An 18541-nucleotide genomic window follows, 5' to 3' on the forward strand; every position below is an offset into this window, starting at 1 on the left:
GCCCACTTGCTGTTAGAATAAATATAGGAGCACAGTTACACTTGCTTCTCTGTTTAATATTTGGCTTCCTGCTACTTGGTTTTCTCTTAGACATTATGATTTTACATTCTGGCTTTAGTAGGGCACAAATTTAGAGATAATTAAAATTTTGGTCCCATTGCTAAAGGGACTTAATTTTGCTTAATTACAAATCATACACAGAGCTTATAGAATCATTAGTTAAAACAAATGAAGATGAGATTTCCTAAAATTAAGATATCAATGATATAGAAAAAAAATGAGATTTAGGGATATTAGCAAATAAAGCAGAACTTGTGTATATTAAGACTAAATGGGAAAATGAAAGAAACTACCCAAGTCAGCAAAAGATGTAAATAGTGTATTTTAAAATAATCTACTAAGGAAAGAGCTGAGCAGATGTTTGGAAAGGGCCAGACACAGGGATGCTGATATTAAGACTCAGAAGCTAGTTTATAGTTGTGTATTCCGTGAGATTTGTATCTAATATATCTTGCCCATTTAATATGGCTAGTGTCTTTGCTGAGGTTGAGATTCAAGTATGAGCTTTGGGAGGGTTTTAGAAAGATACACATCTGTATCTTAGGTGCACACGTTCCAAAACAAGGAGTTGTAGTCTTTGTAGCTGTACTCTAAAGTGTCCAATACGTTATTAATAAAAATAAACTTCATGGGGTATATTCTGCCCTCATTTACACCTTTTCATTCCTGCTCAATTCAGTGGAGTTGCACAGGTATAACTGGGGGCTCCATGAAGGCTGATTTTGGATGAAATCTTTTAATGGTGAGAGATGCACAGGGAAGAAAAGTGGATCTGCTGTTCTCATGGTTCATGCTGCCATGACAGTACCTGGGAGGACATGGTGTTGAGAATGCTGTACTGCTGCTGCCTAGTGCCTGATGACAATGCACAATAACTGACTGGACTCCTAGTCACATTTCATGTCTGTTAGTTGAGGCCCCATTTGAGGCAATATTTGCCTGATGTGACAGTAGCTTTACCCTCTACTTGCATTCCCCTGAGCATTAGGAGGGACTGGGCAAAGGGAAGATAGGATCCCTACATCTTCCCACTGTTCCCTGGCAACACAATAAAGAGCAGGATTTGACCAGTAATATCTTAGGCAGCATTACTATGCAGGACCATGTAGAAGTCTTGCATATAGATCAGTAGAGATTCCGGAGCTCTCTTTTCCCTGAACATTTTGGAAGGATCCTTCCCTCAGTTAATGGAAGAGGTGGGAACAAGACTCATCTTTTGATTGTGTGCATGTGCTTGTGATGCTTTACCCGACTCCATGCCAGGCAAACCAGGATTGGACACCAGGACTGGATGAAAAGGAGAAACATTTGATATTTAAATTTGTTTCAAGCTCATGTCACATAAATTAATTGTTTTTATTTTCTTTTGATTTTGGAGCTCGTTCCTTGGGTTAAGAGTCATGTCTTCTACAAAGCAGAGCACTCTGTTGGAGATTAAATCATAATAATGGGTGAAATCTTGGAAAATTGAAATCAATGGGAGTTTTTCTATTGACCAAGTTTAATCTAGTAAATAATAATAATTATAGAAATGAGCCATTTACGTTGCTATTGGCATTTTAAAAAACCCAACCAACCAGCAAATTAAATCCTTTCTATATCACATGGCACATATTATGCATTTGAGTTACTAATCTGTTCCTACCTAACAATGCATGCACTATTTGTATGAGCAAACATTTTATCTGCTTATATATAGAAACACACATACCAATATATTGATACATCCTTCCTAGCATGTCAGTTTTCATTTACTGCCTGAAATCAGGACTTGAAAAATTTACCAGATTTGTATGAGTCAGAAAACAAAACCTACTGGTCAGAAGCAAGTACAAATAATGAATGAATGAGGACTCACTACCAACATCCCAGAGGCAGTGGCCTCCTGAAAAACCCAGCCCATACCTATTCCCAGGTACTGGAAGGATGGAAAGTCCTGGGACTAGTAGCAGGGTGCTGTCCTAGCAACCTGCTTAGGGTGTCCATCTTTCATAGCGACTCCTGGCTTGTAGTTATCTGATCAGTTTGGAGCCCCTTCCTCTCCCCACTATGATTCCCCCCCTCCCTCACCAAACAAAACAAAACAAAACAAAACAATTCTTCTGGCTTCTGGAAGGGAGAAAAAGTATGCTAGTTTTATTTTTCCTCCTAGCACAAAACTGCCTTCCTGACCTTTGTAAGGGCATATCCTCACGACTATCTCTTCACTACTCCCCTGGCTGCTGCAAATGGAAGGAGAGGTTTTTTTGCTTCTCTGTGTGTCCTCTAGCCTCAGGTTCTGTTTTTCCTACCCTCAGTGAATAGCTAAGTAAAATCAATAGGAGTTAGGCAACTCACCTACTTAGGTGCTTTTGTAAACCCTGCTAGGCACTTGTATGTATCTTTAGGGGCCTAAATTCCTTTAAACATCTGGCCCTATGTAATTTTTGAAAATGGGACTTAAGCACCTAAGTCCCTTAGGTGCTTTTGAAAATTTTACCCTTGGTCTCTCTGTGCCTCAGTTCTCCATCTCTAACGTGGGGATGATAGCTTTTTCTTACCTCACAGGGGTGTTGTGTGTGTACATATTTTAAGTGGTGAGGCATGGGGGGGCATTATCAATAACTATGATTGATAGAAAACTTTTTTTAAAGCTTAAAATCTACAGATGTGTATACCACTCACCACTCACAAGAAAAAGTGCCAACTGTACTTACCAGTCGTACATGGAGTTTTAAAACTTTGCCTGTCATGCTCTGTGTTGGTCTCCCTAACCTTTTAGTTGTTTTTTTTTAAATATGAATGTTTAAAATTCACTTTATTTTTAAAGTATGAGTGCTTAACATTCACTATATTTTTTAAAAAAGGTATATGTATGTGTTGACATTGTGGGTTTTATTTGCTGGAAGAGTGAGCTGAAGAGACAATGGAGGAAACATGATTGTAGCAATTTCACAATGGACAGAGGGAGCATGACTATGGGCTTGTCTCCTCTTATCAGGGGATCGACCCGTGGTGAATGATCCACCGGGGGTCGATTTAGCAGGTATAGTGAAGACCCGCTAAATCAACCGCTGATCGCTCTCCTGTCAACTCCGGTACTTCACTGGAATGAGAAGCATAAGGTAAGTTAATGGGAGAGTTTCTCCCATCGACCCAGGGTGGTGTAGACACCAAAGTAAGTTGACCTAAGGTACGTTGACTCCAGCTACATTATTAACGTAGCTGGAGTTATGTAACTTAGGTCGACTTCGCCCTGTAGTGTAGACCTGCCCTATAACTGTTCTTTCTATTGTTTGATTTTGGTGTTCTTGAATGAGCCTTATCAACATTTAGCTATTAATATTTTATTTAGTAAGGACCCATATAAATTACTTACACACTCTAGTTAGCAGCATTTTGAAGGGAAGAGTAATTTCCCTGCAGATAAAGTAATTGTAGAAATTATATCACATTCTTCTCCCCTGAAGTAGCTTTGGAGTTGAAAGAGAATATGGGGAAGTGTAATCATGGTTTGATCAATTATTACACCCAATCACAATAAAGGAAACTTACTTTTTCAAAGTGTCTGTACAGAAATGTGCTTGGACAATTGCAAAACAAATTTGCACTGGCCTTTGCACAATCCTGACTTGTGTACACACATCCGATGTTTTGAGCATGCTTCTCTTTCTGTATGAAAAAGCATACCCACAATTTTGCACAGGCCATATTGTATATGCATTTTTAAGCATTTACACCCAAGGGTAATAGGTGGAGAAGAGAATCATATATACTTATTTCAGTTTTATTTAAAAGAGTGTCTGTACCCATGTTGTAGGCAACAGTTAATCGTACAGTCACAAAAACATCACCCCATAACACAATACATTAAGAAAATGATTGTACAAGGCACTTGATAGATAACAAAGTCTCTTATATCCATCCCATCCCACTCCATCTAAAAGTTTGCCTTCCCCAGAAGTCTTGTGAAATACACAGCTTTTAAAGTGGTAATGGTAGTAGTAGGTAGGTTGTGCATATCTTATTTTATTTAAATAGGATATATAATAAAGTCCTTAAAAGTGATAGAGCTTGATCCAAAGCCCTTTGAAGTCAATGGAATGACTTCAGAACAGACCTTTACTGCAGTGAGAAATCCTGAAAAGCAGTTGGAAGATGGTCATACTTGATTTTTGTCTAGTAACAAGTATCAAGAAGCAAGAGCTTGTAGAGCTACTGTTGAGTTTGTCTTCATTTTCCTCTCATACACACCTCCATCACCAATATCACCACCCAATTTGAATGTTATATGAAAAAAATTGAAAACAAGTGATGCAAAGTTGTGTGTGTGTGTGTGTGTGTGTGTGTGTGTGTGTGTGTGTGTGTGTTGCTGTTGAGTGATTATTTTAAAACCTGAGCTGGCTTCTAAGAGTAATATTGGCAATTATAAAAAGAGGGCTTTTATGAGTGAGCCTTTGAGTGTTAACATTCCATTTTTTCCAGCTAGAAAATTTGCTTTCAATTCTGTATCAGAGTTTACAATGTAAGAACTTGAGCTGTTCTTGGTTCCTTTGAGATATAATGTGCATTTGTTTGATGTACTGTGGTTTTCAATATGAGACCTCAACTGGGCTTAAAAATGGAATTTTCACCTCTGTCAAGTACATTATTACAAAGTCACCATACAGTAAAAAATGAGCATTACAAAAATGGGCTTATTGTGAAGGATAACTGAATATCCAGCTTCTGTGCTATGGATGACTTGTTTTGTAATTTCCTTCAGATAGGACAAAATCCCTATCCCCAAAAAAGAAAGAAAGGGAAAAAAAAGACAAGATGAATGGAGCCTGTACAGGATCTAATCAGATAACACTAATGCACAGATATTAATGAAGCTGTCAAGCTCTATTCACTGTACTGAAGAAAGAACTAAAGTATACATTGTCCTTTTAACCTTCAACACTGATGTAGTGATTTGTAAGCTTTTGGCTTGGTATTCTTTTACTGGAAACTGTGCTTCTGTTATAGCATTCAGTAATGAGGGGATAATCTGAAGGCCAGTTAAATGATGCTCTGTATAATGTAAGCATCAGTGCTAATTAGATTGATAGAGAGGGGAAAAAAACCAAAATCTGCAGATCTTTCCAGTGTACTTTTCTTCCTTTTATTAATGTCTGTAATGTGCAGTATCCTTGTAATTTTCTATATTGAAAGTTAACCTTTTTTTTAACACACATTTCTTCCAGCTCAGTAATATCTATTGCTTATATCATAACTGAGAAAGGGTTTTCCATCCTCCCAGATTACCTGAAGTGTGTAGCTTGATTTTCTGATTTAAAGCCTGCCATAGAAGGCACAAGTGTCCTATTTATGAGCGTTTGGGAACTAGATCCTATGTCAGAATCAAACTCTTAGGGCTAGATCCTACTGCTGCTTCATCTTATTATTAGGGAATCATTTTGCTGGATATTGTACACATATATGCTAAGAGACAGTCTCTGCTCCAAAGAATTTATAATCTAAAAAGACAAGGCAGACAATATTATTATCCCTATATAATACCCATACTAGAGTTATTATGACCTCCATATTACCGATGGGAAACTGATGATCAGAGATATTAAGTGACTTGCCACAGTTACACATGAAGTTTGTGATAGTCAGGAATTAAGCCCCAGACTTTACCTGAAAAACAAGACATCTTAACCTCTACTCTAAGTAGTTCCATTGAAGTCTGTGTGGCACTACTCACAGTAGAGTAGAACACATTCCTCTGCTGGCACCTGTTCAGGACTGAATTTTACTCAGTATTGAGCATTACTTTTGCTAGAAAGTATTTGTAAGGTTGGAGCCTCCTTTAGCAGCAAACTACAACCTTGCTGAATTAGCTATCCTAGTAACTGGCTTGAAAATGGGTTTGAAAATCTGTTCTCATCATTTCCTGATAGCTAATTAGTAATTCAGTCAACAATCACATTTCCTCCATTGTTGAACAATTGCTGATTATTTTGCAATGTATAAATATCTGGACTGAGTTCACATTGTTTTCACAAGGCCACTGGATTGTATTTTAGAAAAATATCAGTAATTTTTTAAGGATTATTTTCTTTAATCAAGGAAATATATTCTTCTCAAAAATAAATATTCTTCATAAAATAATGTATGCAGGCAGATCCCACTATTACTATTATGAGCACGAGCAATTTAAAATATATTAATAATGCTCAAGTGCTAAATGGTAGACCTTTTTATTTATGTATTATATGAGCACGTGGAACATGCATTCAATAGTGCTTTCTTTGAGTTGTGATCTAATATAGACAGGAAATGCCAGTAGCTTCGTATACAATAGTATACTGGGATATACTACTGAAGTAAATCTGGAAAAAAAAACAACCTCAACTCCCATACCATAAGGGGGCCCATGAAATTTACCTGGGACCAGCCAGGGGTGAAGATTGCATCCCAGAAGGGTTACCATCCTGTTGCCAGGGAACCCTCCCTTAAACAGAGAGGAGGCTGGAGGGAAGGAAATAAAGCAGCAATCCCAGATGTCCTGTAAGAGGGGAGGTCTGATTAGTTCTTTACCCAGAGACCAGATGCCTGGGAGAGAGGAGGTAGCCCCTCCTTCTGGGGTGTCATTTGAAAAGGAAAAGAAAGAGAGAGAGAGGGAGAGATGGAGCGAGCCAGAGAGGAAGGGAGCATCCAGCTCCCCGCAGAAGATTGACTATTTTTTTTCAGTTGCTCCACAGCTGCCACAGCCTAGCAGGAGAAAAAGCAGAAAGCAGAAAGCTTATAGGTAAGCTTGTCACCCAGAGTGAGGAGGGTTTAGAGCTGAAAAGCTATTTCTAAGACTCTGCAGATCATCCAATCTCTCAGTCAAAATACACATTAGACCATAGTGCCTGTAGCATCTAGAGTTGCACCCGAATAGGTACCTGCACGTGGGACTGGCATGTTAGAGGAATGTGTGATGGGTTCAGTCACAGAGACCCCCTTGGGACTGTCACCTGATGTGCTGAAACTACCTCTGAGACTGTTTTCTCTGATGGCTTGGGACTCCAGAACCCTGCCTTATTGAGCTAGACATGCCAGCGTGCTGCAACACAGACCCAAGTCTGGTCCATGCCCCCAAAGCTGCAGGATTTGACTGAAAACCACTCAGCAGGCATTCCTGTCTCTAGCATCGAAATACCCAGCTCCCAATGGGATCCAAACCCCAAATAAATCCATGTTACTCTGTATAAAGCTCATAAAGGGTAAACTCATAAATTGTCCACTCTCTATAACACTGATAGAGAGATATGCACAGCAGTTTGCTCCTCCAAGTATTAATCACTTACTCTGGGTTAATTAATAAACAAAAATGATTTTATTATGTATAAAAAGTAGGATTTAAGTGGTTTCAAGTAATAACAGACAGAACAAAGTAAGTTACCAAGCAAAATAAAACAAAACACGCAAGTCTAAGCCTAATACATTAAGAAACTGAATACAGGTAAATCTCACCCTCAGAGATGTTCCAATAAGCTTCTTTCACAGACTAGACTCCTTCCTACTCTGGGCCCAATCCTTTCCCCTGGTACAGTTCTTGTTAGTTCCAGCTCAGGTGGTAACTAGGGGATTTCTCATGACTTCAGCCCCCTTTGTCCTGTTCCGCCTCCTTTATATCTTTGGCACAAGGCGGGAATCCTTTGTCTCTCTCTGTGTTCCCACCCTTCCTTCTAAATGGAAAAGCATCAGGTTTAAGATGGATTCCAGTATCATGTGACATGTTCACATGTCCTTTGAGACTTCATTACCCACTGGCTGGCACACACGTATACATGAAGGCTTACAAGTAAACAGAGCCATTTACAAATAATTGTCCTAGTTAATGGGAGCCATCAAGATTCCAAGCCATCATTAATGGCCCACACTTCGCAGTTACAATAGGATTTCAAAGTAATATTTCATATTTCTAGCTTCAAATACAAGAATGATACATTCATACAAATAGGATGAACACACTCAGTAGATTATAAGCTTTGCAATGATACCTTACAAGAGACCTTTTGCATAAAGCATATTTCAGTTACAATATATTCACACTCTTAAGCATATTTCCATAAACATATGGAGTGCAACATCACAGGATGACTTAACAACTAGAATCAGGGAAACTTTGGCTATGGCTACATTAGCACTTCAAAGCGCTGCCGCGGCAGCGCTCCCATGGCAGCGCTTTGAAGCGCTAAGTGTAGTCAAAGCGCCAGCGCTGGGAGAGAGCTCTCCCAGCGCTGTCCGTACTCCACCTCCCTGTGGGGAATAACGTACAGCTCTGGGAGCCGCACTCCCAGCGCTGGGGCTTTGACTACACTGGCGCTTTGTAACGCCGCAATTTGCAGCGCTGGAGAGGGTGTTTTTTCACACCCTGCCGCAGCGCTGCAAATTTGCAAGTGTAGCCATACCCTTTGAGTGGTTGTGTTAAGTTACTAAAGAAGAAAAAAAACAAGAAGAAGAGATTTATGGTGTCCTCTATGGATACCTGTTTATATATTTTACAAATCCAGTCATATTAATATATATTTATTTAATATAACTTGTCCTTGGCATTTTTTGTGTTCATAATTTCTGTTGTTTATACAAAGCTTATTGGAGTTGCTTGGTAAATTGAAAATTTTATACTTATTTATGAAGGGAATACAGTACTCACAGTTAGGATGGATCATCCATTATTTCCCAGGAGGTATCACCATTAGGGTTGCAGTTCGACTAATCCATGTCACCGGGGGAGGGGAGTCATGAGTTCATCAGAGAGACACAAATTGGCAGAAAGACCCAGGATCTCAGGAGGTAAAGTACACCCCATATGTCCTGAGTTTGTACCTGCAGAGGTGTCAGGGGGATTATATACTGTATGATTTTTTCTTTATCTTATGAGGCCAGTGATTCATTTGTTACTTTCTGCAGAGATCTGGGTCCCAGTTCAGCAAAACACTTATACACACATTTAATTTTAATCAGATTAGTTATCCCATCTCTGTTCAGCAATGGCCTCATCCGAAGTCCATTGTATTCAATGGGGTTCCTTCCTTTGACTTCTGTGAACTTTGGGTCAGCTAGTCCCATTGACTTGGAATGTGTGCATTTAAATGTTTTACTCAACTGGGGCTCCTGAAGGATGGTGTAATGAAGAATTGTAATTCTAGACCAGGGGTCGGCAACCTTTCAGAAGTGGTGTGCCAAGTCTTCATTTATTCACTCTGATTTAAGGTTTCGTGTGCCAGTAATACATTTTAACATTTTTAGAAGGTCTCTTTCTATAAGTCTATAATATATAACTAAACTATTGTTGTATGTAAAGTAAATAAGGTTTTTTAAATGTTTAAGAAGCTTCATTTAAAATTAAATTAAAATGCAGAGACCCCCGGACCAGTGGCCAGGACGCGGGCAGTGTGAGTGCCACTGAAAATCATCTTGTGTGCCGCCTTCGGCACACGTGCCATAGGTTGCCTACCCCTGTTCTAGACAGACTTAAGATGTCTCCTGCAGTCACCACTTCTCTTCCACAGTGTAATGTTTTCTCTTTCCACCTCTTGATATCAGTGATTAGTTTTGAAAAATAAGGTTCTGTTCCTAAAGGGTAGTGAGTATAGTGGCTTGAAAATTTTCTGACAGAACACTATTCAGTTAAAAAATACTGATTCGAGGGAACTGAATCATTCCGTGAAAAGATATTGATTCTGTTGAAAATTTTGATGCAAAACTAGGCAGGGAGGCAGGCTGTCCAGTAAGCTGAAATATTTCACTTCAGTTCTTCTGAAACAGAAGTTTTCACAGTTTTTGCTCCTGTGAAAGATTTTGAACATTTGAGCTTTTCTCTGGATTTGGGATGATTTAAAAAAAAAATCTAAATTTTAACAGGAGTGAAATGACCTTTTCTGTCCAGGTCTAGTGCTGAACACCCTCTGCAGGGTGCTTAGTTACCATAGTTACCATTGATTTATTTGAGAGTTGAAGGCTTCCATCATCTTATCTGAGGTTCCCAACACCCTCCAGGACTGGCAATTCACAAGAATTAATGATGAGCCCAATTTTTTTCTTAAAAATGTATAATTATTTTTGTGAACAATGTCTACACTATATTACTAAATATATTTTCCCATCAAAATGTATTTTAAAAGTTTTTGGACCATATTTCTTTAGCAAGGGTCCCTGTAGGTTTAGGAAACTATTAGTAGCACTGAATGTCCCATACTGCAGTCTCACTGCCCTTCAGATACCCTAGTAAGCCAGCTTGTAAAACATATGTAAACTACATGATCTTATTCATCCATCCGTCTCAGTAATGAAATACCTCCCTCTTATGAATATGTATTTTATTTGCCCTTTATTGTTTCACATTGCATCCTCTATCACTCCTGTATCCTTGAATTACAATCTAAAAGAGAAGTCAATTTCTGCCCTTAGAAAAAGAGGCCAATAAATGTTAAAAAATTAAAGGTGCATGTCAGTGTGTCAAATGAATATTAATATGTGGTAAGCAAACCAAAGGCTCAGATGTGTTTTAATTTTTAAACTTACCAGAAATTTTAATTTAAATCATTTTATGAACTACACATAATAACAGGAATATCTATAAAAAATTGACCATTGAATCATACTTTTTTTTAACTTCTTGTGCCCTGCTCTATTTGAATTAGGCTTTGCAGAGTTTATCTGATGCAGTATATTGTACTGTTTACACATTTTCTTTTAAAATGGAATTCCTTATGAACTTTTTTTCTTTGGAGTGCCAGCTTTGGCAGTGACGTTAGCTGATCACTAATATCTAATAAAAAGATATTTTACTCTGCATCCTGGTAATATATTTCCATGTGTGATGAAATCCTCCTGTAATCTAAAACATCTTACTTCAACATAAACCATTGTTTAAGTAATGTAACCACCTAAAACCAGCCTAAAATTCTAAAATCAAAGGGATATTTGAAACATAAAACCAATGTATTTTTTTAAATAACTGCTACCAGTATCATCCAGCGGAGAGTTAGCAATAGGTGGTATATAATATACGAAGAAACCTCTAATATAAATTTTGTGTCCAGTGTTTCTAGCTCATAATATGGCCCTGTGTATTACTTGATTCTGCAGCATCAGAATTTGACATAGGGTGAAAACCTGGCCCTGCTGGAGTCAGTGGATGTTTTGACATTGTCTCCAATAAAGCCAGAATTTCACCCACAGAATATATTGGTTGTTGCAGAATTATAGAGTGAGATGTTAAATTACCTCTGTGTTTGACACTGCCACATTGTGACTGCTAATGGAACACCATGCCCAGTTCTGGTGTTCTTACTTTCAAGAAGGATGTTGAAAAATTGGAGAGGGTATAGAGAAGAACCAACAGAATGAATTCATTGGAAAATATGCCTTATAATAAAAGACTCAAGGAACTCACTGTATTTAGCATAACAAAGAGAAGGTACAAGGATGACTTTTTCAGCATCTGTGAGTACTTACATGAGGAAAAGAAATTTGATAAGGGTATGTGTGTACCAAATGTGAGACCTGGGAAGCATGGAAACTTCAAAAGACTTATATTGAGATGTGCCAGACTCTGTCACAGGGAATATTTATAAACATTTATGAGCTAGGCATTGTATTCTAGCTCTATAGGGGAGAGTTACCAAGCCTCCTCCAGGAATTAAAGTCAGTGGGGTGTAATTACTGCAAATCTCAGGACAGGTAAACAACTCCAAAGAACTACCACCCCCTGGGGGTAATTGAATATACTGGTTCTAACCATGTTCAAGAGGTCCAGGAGTCAAAGAAAGAGCTTTGTGTATAAAGGGTCACTCTGAACTGTCTGAGTGCCTCTCATTTAATCCTCAAATTGATATGAATTTGTAACCCAGAGGGCAAAACCCTGCTGGAAGGTTTTAAAGTACTGCCAACGTACCAGGATCTCCAAGTGGAAGATGGGTAACACCTGGTAAGCTACATGAAGCTATGGGATAATCATAGTGAATTGCAAGAAGGCAGTAAGGCTAAATCCCTAGTCTGGAGGACGAGGGAAGAAGGTCTGCACTCAGAGAGGTGATGGCTGGAAGTATGAGATCTATAGGAGAGCCCTTGAGCCGATCCCAGAGGCAGCAGAAGCTCAGTTAACCCTGGAACTATGACAGAGGGCTTCTCAATCTATCAGACAAAGGAGTAACAAGAACCAGTGACTGGAAGTTGGAATTAAATAAATTCAGACTAGAAAGAAAGCACTTTTTTAAAAACCAAGGGTTGTGAGGGATTCCCATAACTGGATATTTTAAGTCAGGATTCAGTTTTTTTCCCTAGAAGTCATGCTTTAGTTCATGCACCACTATTAGACTTGAAGCAGGAATAAATACAGGGAAATTGTATGGCTGTGTTATAAGAAGGTCAGAACGGATAATCAGAGTGGTCCCTTCTAGTCTTAAAACCCACAGATATATGTTCTAGAATAAAATCTTTTCTTTCTGTTTTGAAGTTGTGTTTCTGGCCTCATAATTGTGAGGGAACATAGGCTTGAAAATGTGAACCAAGTGCAAACCAATAGATCAACATTTTCCTAAATCTTCAGACAGCCTAAAACAGTAGCTCGAAGGGGTGTGAGCTGACCTATTCATCTTTATGGTTTTTAAACTCTGAAATCTTAATAAGTTAAATAGCAACAATATTAACTCTTTTATTTCTGAGCATTTTAGCAGAAATATAAAACCTTTGCCCAGCTGCCCCAAGCTTCAGCTACTCCCATGATAATTTTTATGATTCAGTTAAACCTTGTCAGTACAATCACCAGCTGTAGATTGAAAATGTTGGGACAGTACATGTTAAATTGAAATTAATATAAAAATAAACAGAACGGGGCTAGTGCACTGACTGTATTATAGCTCATTAAAACCTCAATTTTCTAATTTTAAATGAAGCTGCCACTGCCACAGCAGAGCGCCACAGAATTCAGACACTTGGCTACAGAATTTGTGTGCACTTTGCCTCAGAGTTCCCAGGCTTTGTTCAAAACATATCATCTTTTCATCTTTAACATTTTTCCCTCCTCTCTATGACATTGTTTGGAACCTAATTTATTTCACTTGTATGGGTAGTTGAGCTAGAAAATAAGAATAGCCTTAACACATTGCAGGTTTCTTGTTCTCTCTGTAAGCCTGATGCACAGCATATCATATCAATTGCTTCATTGCCATTTCTGTAACATCTCTTAGATACTATACAAACCACAATTCCTGCCAGGCTACACCATGCTAGCACCCAGGGCCAGCTCAGGCTTCTTTGCCACCCCAAGAGGCGAAGGAAAAAAAAAAGGCAGCGATCGGCAGCACTTTGGTGGTAGCTCAACCACGCTGCTTCATTCCTCGGCGGCAATTCGGGGAGGGTCCTTTGGTCCAAGAGGGGCTGAGGGACCCGCCGCCAAACTGCCGCCGAAGACCCGGAGGTGCCTCCCCTTCCCATTGGCCGCCCCAAGCACCTGCTTCATTCACTGGTGCCTGGAGCCGGCCCTGCTAGCACCATGCATACTGATACTTAATGGCTGATTGAAGTGGGTTCCTCAGATTGTTGTATTTCAGATGTAAAACCAAATAGAGGTTGAAATTCAAACTAACTGTATTTGTTTCTGTAATAACAATTAAAAAAATAGTCCACTCCTATATCAAAATTACAGTAGATCAAGAGAATCTGCTTTATTTTAATACTTGAACTGCTCAGAATGACTGTCTTGGACATGATTTTTGAATGCTTTAGGCCCAAATCATTAAACATAGATTCATGGAATCATAGAAGATTAGGGTAGGAATCATGACCTCAGGAGGTCATCCTCTCCAATCCCCTGCTCAAAGCAGGGCCAACCCCAACTAAATCATCCCAGCCAGGCCTTTGTCAAGCTGGGCCTTAAAAAACTCTAAGGAGATTCCACCACCTCCCTAGGTAACCCGCCTAGTGAAATAGTTTCACTAATATCCAACCTAGACCTCTCCGACGGCAACTTGAGACAATTGCTCCTTGTTCTGTCATCTGCCACCATTGAGAATAGCCTAGCTCCATCCTTTTTGGAACCCCCCTTTCAGCTAGTTGAAGGCTGCTATCAAATCCTGCCTCACTCTTCTCTTCTGCAGATTAAAGGGGGAGGGATAGATCAGTGGTTTGCGCATTGGCCTCCTAAACCCAAGGTTGTGAGTTCAATCCTTGAGGGGGTCACTTAGGGATCTGGGGCAAAAATTGGTCCTCCTAGTGAAGGCAGGGGGCTGGACTCAATAACCTTTCAAGGTCCCTTCCAGTTCTAGGAGATTGGTATATCTCCTATTATTAAATAAGCCCAGTTCACTCAGCCTCTCCTCATAAGTCATGTGCCCTAGCCCCCTAATAATTTCAATTGCTCTCCGCTGGACTCTCTCCAATTTGTCCACATCCTTTCTGTAGTGGGGGGCCCAAAACTGGGCACAATATTCCAGATGTGGCCTCACCAGTGCCGAATAGAGGGGAATAATGACTTCCCTCGATCTGCTGGCAATGATCCTAGTAATGCAGCCCAATGCTGTTAGTCGTCTTGGCAACAAGGGCACACTGTTGACTCATATCCAGTTTCTCATCCACTGTAATCCCCAGGCTCTTTTCTGCAGAACTGCAGCTTAGCGAACCGCTCCCCTCCCAGGTCACCTCCACCTCCTCCCCCGAGTGCGCCGCCGCTCCACTTCTTCCCTCTCCCTCCCAGGCAAGCCTGGGAGGGAGGGGTAGGAGGGTAAATGCAGCGCGCCCGGGGGAGGGGTGGAGTTGGGGCGGGGCCAGGGGGGTGCGGGAAATTTTTTTTGCTTGGGGCGGCAAAAAACTTGAAGCCGGCCCTGACTGAGGGCTGCTCACCTCCTCCCTATACTGTGCTGCCCAGTGCAACAGTTTGGGAGCTGACCTTGTCTGTGAAGACCGAGGCAAAAAAAGCATTGTCTACTTCAGCTTTTTCCACATCATCTGTCACTAGGTTGCTTCCCCCATTCAGTAAGGGTCCCACACTTTTCCTGACCTTCTTCTTGTTGCTCTTAACATCTCTTGCTAGCTGCAACTCCATTTGTGCTCTGGCCTTCCTGATTACATCCTTGCATGCTCGAGCAATATTTTTATACTCCTCCCTAGTCATCTGACCAAATTTCCGCTTCTTGTAAGCTTCCTTTTTGTGTTTAAGCTCACAGAAGATGTCACTGTTAAGCCGTATTTGCTATTCTTTCTCCACATCAGAGTGATTTGTTCTTGGACCCTCAATAAGGCTTCTTTAAAATAGAGCCATCTGTCCTTGATTCCTTTCCCCCTCATATTAGCCTCCCAGGGGATCCTGCCCATCAGTTCCCTGAGGGAGTCAAAGTCTGCTTTTCTGAAGTCCAGGGTCCTTATTCTGCTGCTCTCCTTTTTTCCTTTTGTGAGGATCCTGAACTCGACCATCCCATTGTCACTGTTGCCCAGGTTGCCACCCACTTCTACTTCCCCTACCAATTCTTTAAGTGCATAACTTAAAGCACATGTCTAAGACCATCCCTCTTCAGCAAAGCAGTGAACTTCCACGTGGAGTTTAGAAAAGTTCAGCTCCTTTTGAACACAATGAGCCAAATTCTTCTCTTATTTATGCAGGTATATACACTGTTACAGGTTGTACAGTAAAATGAATGTAAACATCATTGATTTTGATGGACTTACTTCAGAGAGATATATATATATCAGCGTAACTGAGTGGAGAGCTTGGCCCACAGTGTATGCAGGTTAGCAGATTTGTGTTTTGGTTCTGATTTGGCTAATAATGCCCATAAACACTGTTCCTCCAAGTGTGTATAAAAATGTTTTGCAGCTAGCAGCAGATTATTGTGGCAGGGCATTTCAGATGCTAACAATTTTTTCCAGTATCTGTACAATCAAACCAATTTTCTGTAAGTATTTTATAGTCTCATGAACATAGTTTGAAAGTGTAGCTGATTAACCAAACTGCAGACTTAGCAAGGCTTCAGTCCCTTCATTGTTGTCTATAAATGAATACTTCTGTAATGTAGAAGGTAGCTAGGTATCTAGGCACTCAGTGCATCCTGACTCCATCAGGTTTAGATCTTCATGGTAGCCAGAGACATTACATTGTAGAGTATGGGCATATCGCTGATATTAATTCACTTCTTTCTTTCAGGGACTTCTATCGCAGCAGGATGTCATATCAACATCAGTAAAATTTGTCCTCTAGTTTCATGGGGGCTACTCTCCAAATCATACTCTTGTATTCTAGAAAAGATTATTGGGTCTGGAATATTGAGTGCTGTGTGTTTCTTATTGACTTCTAATATAGTATTAATTGTCTGCGAAAAATATATGTATATAGTGGATATTAATGAGGCAAAACCAAGCGAAGCAACTTTTGCATAGACTGTTTGATAAATAGTCTAGATCAGATGTTCTCTGGACTACATCCAGATGCAATATGCTATGATGCAGACAATGCAGTGTGATGCTGATTTGCTGCAGTGCATTGTATCCAAACTGCTTCTGCATTTGGACCATGCCATTGGTCAGTATCTTTCTAACACTGTCTCAAAATTCTGTCCAACTGTTGTAGTCATTTAAATGTGAATTTCTAATGAGTAACCCCTCTGCCAAACGTGTAGCCCTACATAGTGCAGTAAAAAGGAAATTATAAGGTGATATTATATTGATGGTAAATATTCATAATACAAAATGAAGGATTCACACACATTAAAAACATTGGGTGAAATTCTGGCCCTGGGAAACCAAGGGGATTTCATCTGTAGAGAGGGATTTTCAAAAATAATCATCACTGGACATCAGCTTCAGTAGGAGCAGAGTTAGGCCAATGTGGGTATTTTTGAAAATCCCCTTCAGACAATAGGTCTCATTTGCCTTTATATGCTACAACAAGGATTCATTAAAACCACATGGTAAAGTTTTGCTTTTCGGCTTGTACTCTCACTCTATTTTGGTTAAGCAGCACTGGCTTCTCCTGTTGAAGTTTTGCTTTTTCCCTTGGCAGTGGCATGTTGTTTTATAACTACTAAATTAATGCACTGATGGAAAATAACTTTAGCATTTAATTGGCAGCCTTGGAGTCAATCAAAATATCTTGGATTAGATGGAAGGAGATACTGCAAATAGTGTCAAGCTAAATGGTAAAAATCAGTAGTTTTCTATGATCTGCCTGTCAAAAATGCTGCCTGGATACCAGTGGCAAAGTTCTTTATATACATACTGACATTTGTAAATGAAAGAGCTTTGCTGCACCATCTCTTTAATTAGTAATTACATTTCAAAATAACTTTCTCTTTCTAGGAGCTGGATTTCGAAGCTAAGACAAGCTATACACTGAGGATAGAAGCAGCAAATAAGCATGTTGACTCTCACTTTCAAAGTCTGGGACCCTTTAGCGATATGACAACAGTGAAGATAATTGTGGAGGATGTGGATGAGCCCCCTGTATTTACCTCCCGTTTGTATTCCATGGTAGTATCTGAAGCAGCAAAGGTTGGCACCATCATTGGAACAGTTGCAGCCCATGACCCCGATGTCTCGAACAGCCCTGTTAGGTAATTATAAGGCTTTGTTTATGTATGTAAATACATACGTACATATGTATGTATGTTATCCTTTCATGACATTTTGTTCACTATATTGCAGGATTATTCATTTGTACCAGAAGGGATTATTTAGTTTTTTCCCTTGCGGCATATGTCTGTGCTGTTTGAAAAGTTTGCTTATTTTGACTCCATTGTTGCAGTAGCTTTGATCAAACAATTTATTTAAATCTCTTTAAAATATATGATATTCAGGATTCTGAAACAAAAAATCACTTGATTATCCAAGTTCAGCAGCGGTTGGGAAGAATCCACAAACCATAGCTTATGTCCCTATTAAATCAATTATGCCAAACCTATTACAGAGAAAACTATGTACAAAAAAGACATGATGCATTTTCTGGATGCATTGATAATGTGTATGTTGTAGAATTTGTATTCACAAGAAGAACAAACTGGAGGTTCATTTGTTTAGCAAATTATATTTTTATAGCTATTTGTTTGAAAGATATGTGTTTGTCTGCATTATTTCAGCTTTATTATTCAGCTGCTTCAGGCTCACTCTTTGTACTACAATATAATTATTAATTAATTATATATTATGTGTATACTTTCCACACTCTATATAATTACCAGGCAAAAATCATTTTTAAGATAAAGGTTGTATATATTTAAGGAGTTGGATTTTTAAAAGAATTTAGGAATCATAAAATCATAGAATCTCAGGGTTGGAAGGGACCTCAGGAGGTCATCTAGTCCAACCCCCTGCTCAAAGCAGGACGAAACCCAACTAAATCATCCCAGCCAGGGCTTTGTCAAGCCTGACCTTAAAAACCTCTAAGGAAGGAGATTCCACCACCTCCCTAGGTAACCCATTCCAGTTCTTCACCACCCTACTAGTGAAAAAGTTTTTCCTAATGTCCAACCTAAACCTCCCCCTCTGC

At 39.5% G+C, this 18541-nt stretch overlaps 1 protein-coding gene across 1 annotated transcript in view; it reads left to right on the forward strand.

Annotated features, from left to right (window-relative positions):
- CDH7 (cadherin 7) overlaps positions 1 to 18541 on the forward strand; it is a 111449-nt gene that overhangs the window by 68920 nt on the left and 23988 nt on the right. Inside the window, exon 7 of the mRNA XM_045007063.1 lies at positions 17356 to 17609. Within this exon, the coding sequence (XP_044862998.1) occupies positions 17356 to 17609 (254 nt within the window). The remainder of the gene's footprint in view (positions 1 to 17355; positions 17610 to 18541) is intronic.

This window comes from Mauremys mutica, chromosome 2, assembly GCF_020497125.1.
Source record: "Mauremys mutica isolate MM-2020 ecotype Southern chromosome 2, ASM2049712v1, whole genome shotgun sequence".
NCBI lineage: Eukaryota > Metazoa > Chordata > Testudines > Geoemydidae > Mauremys > Mauremys mutica.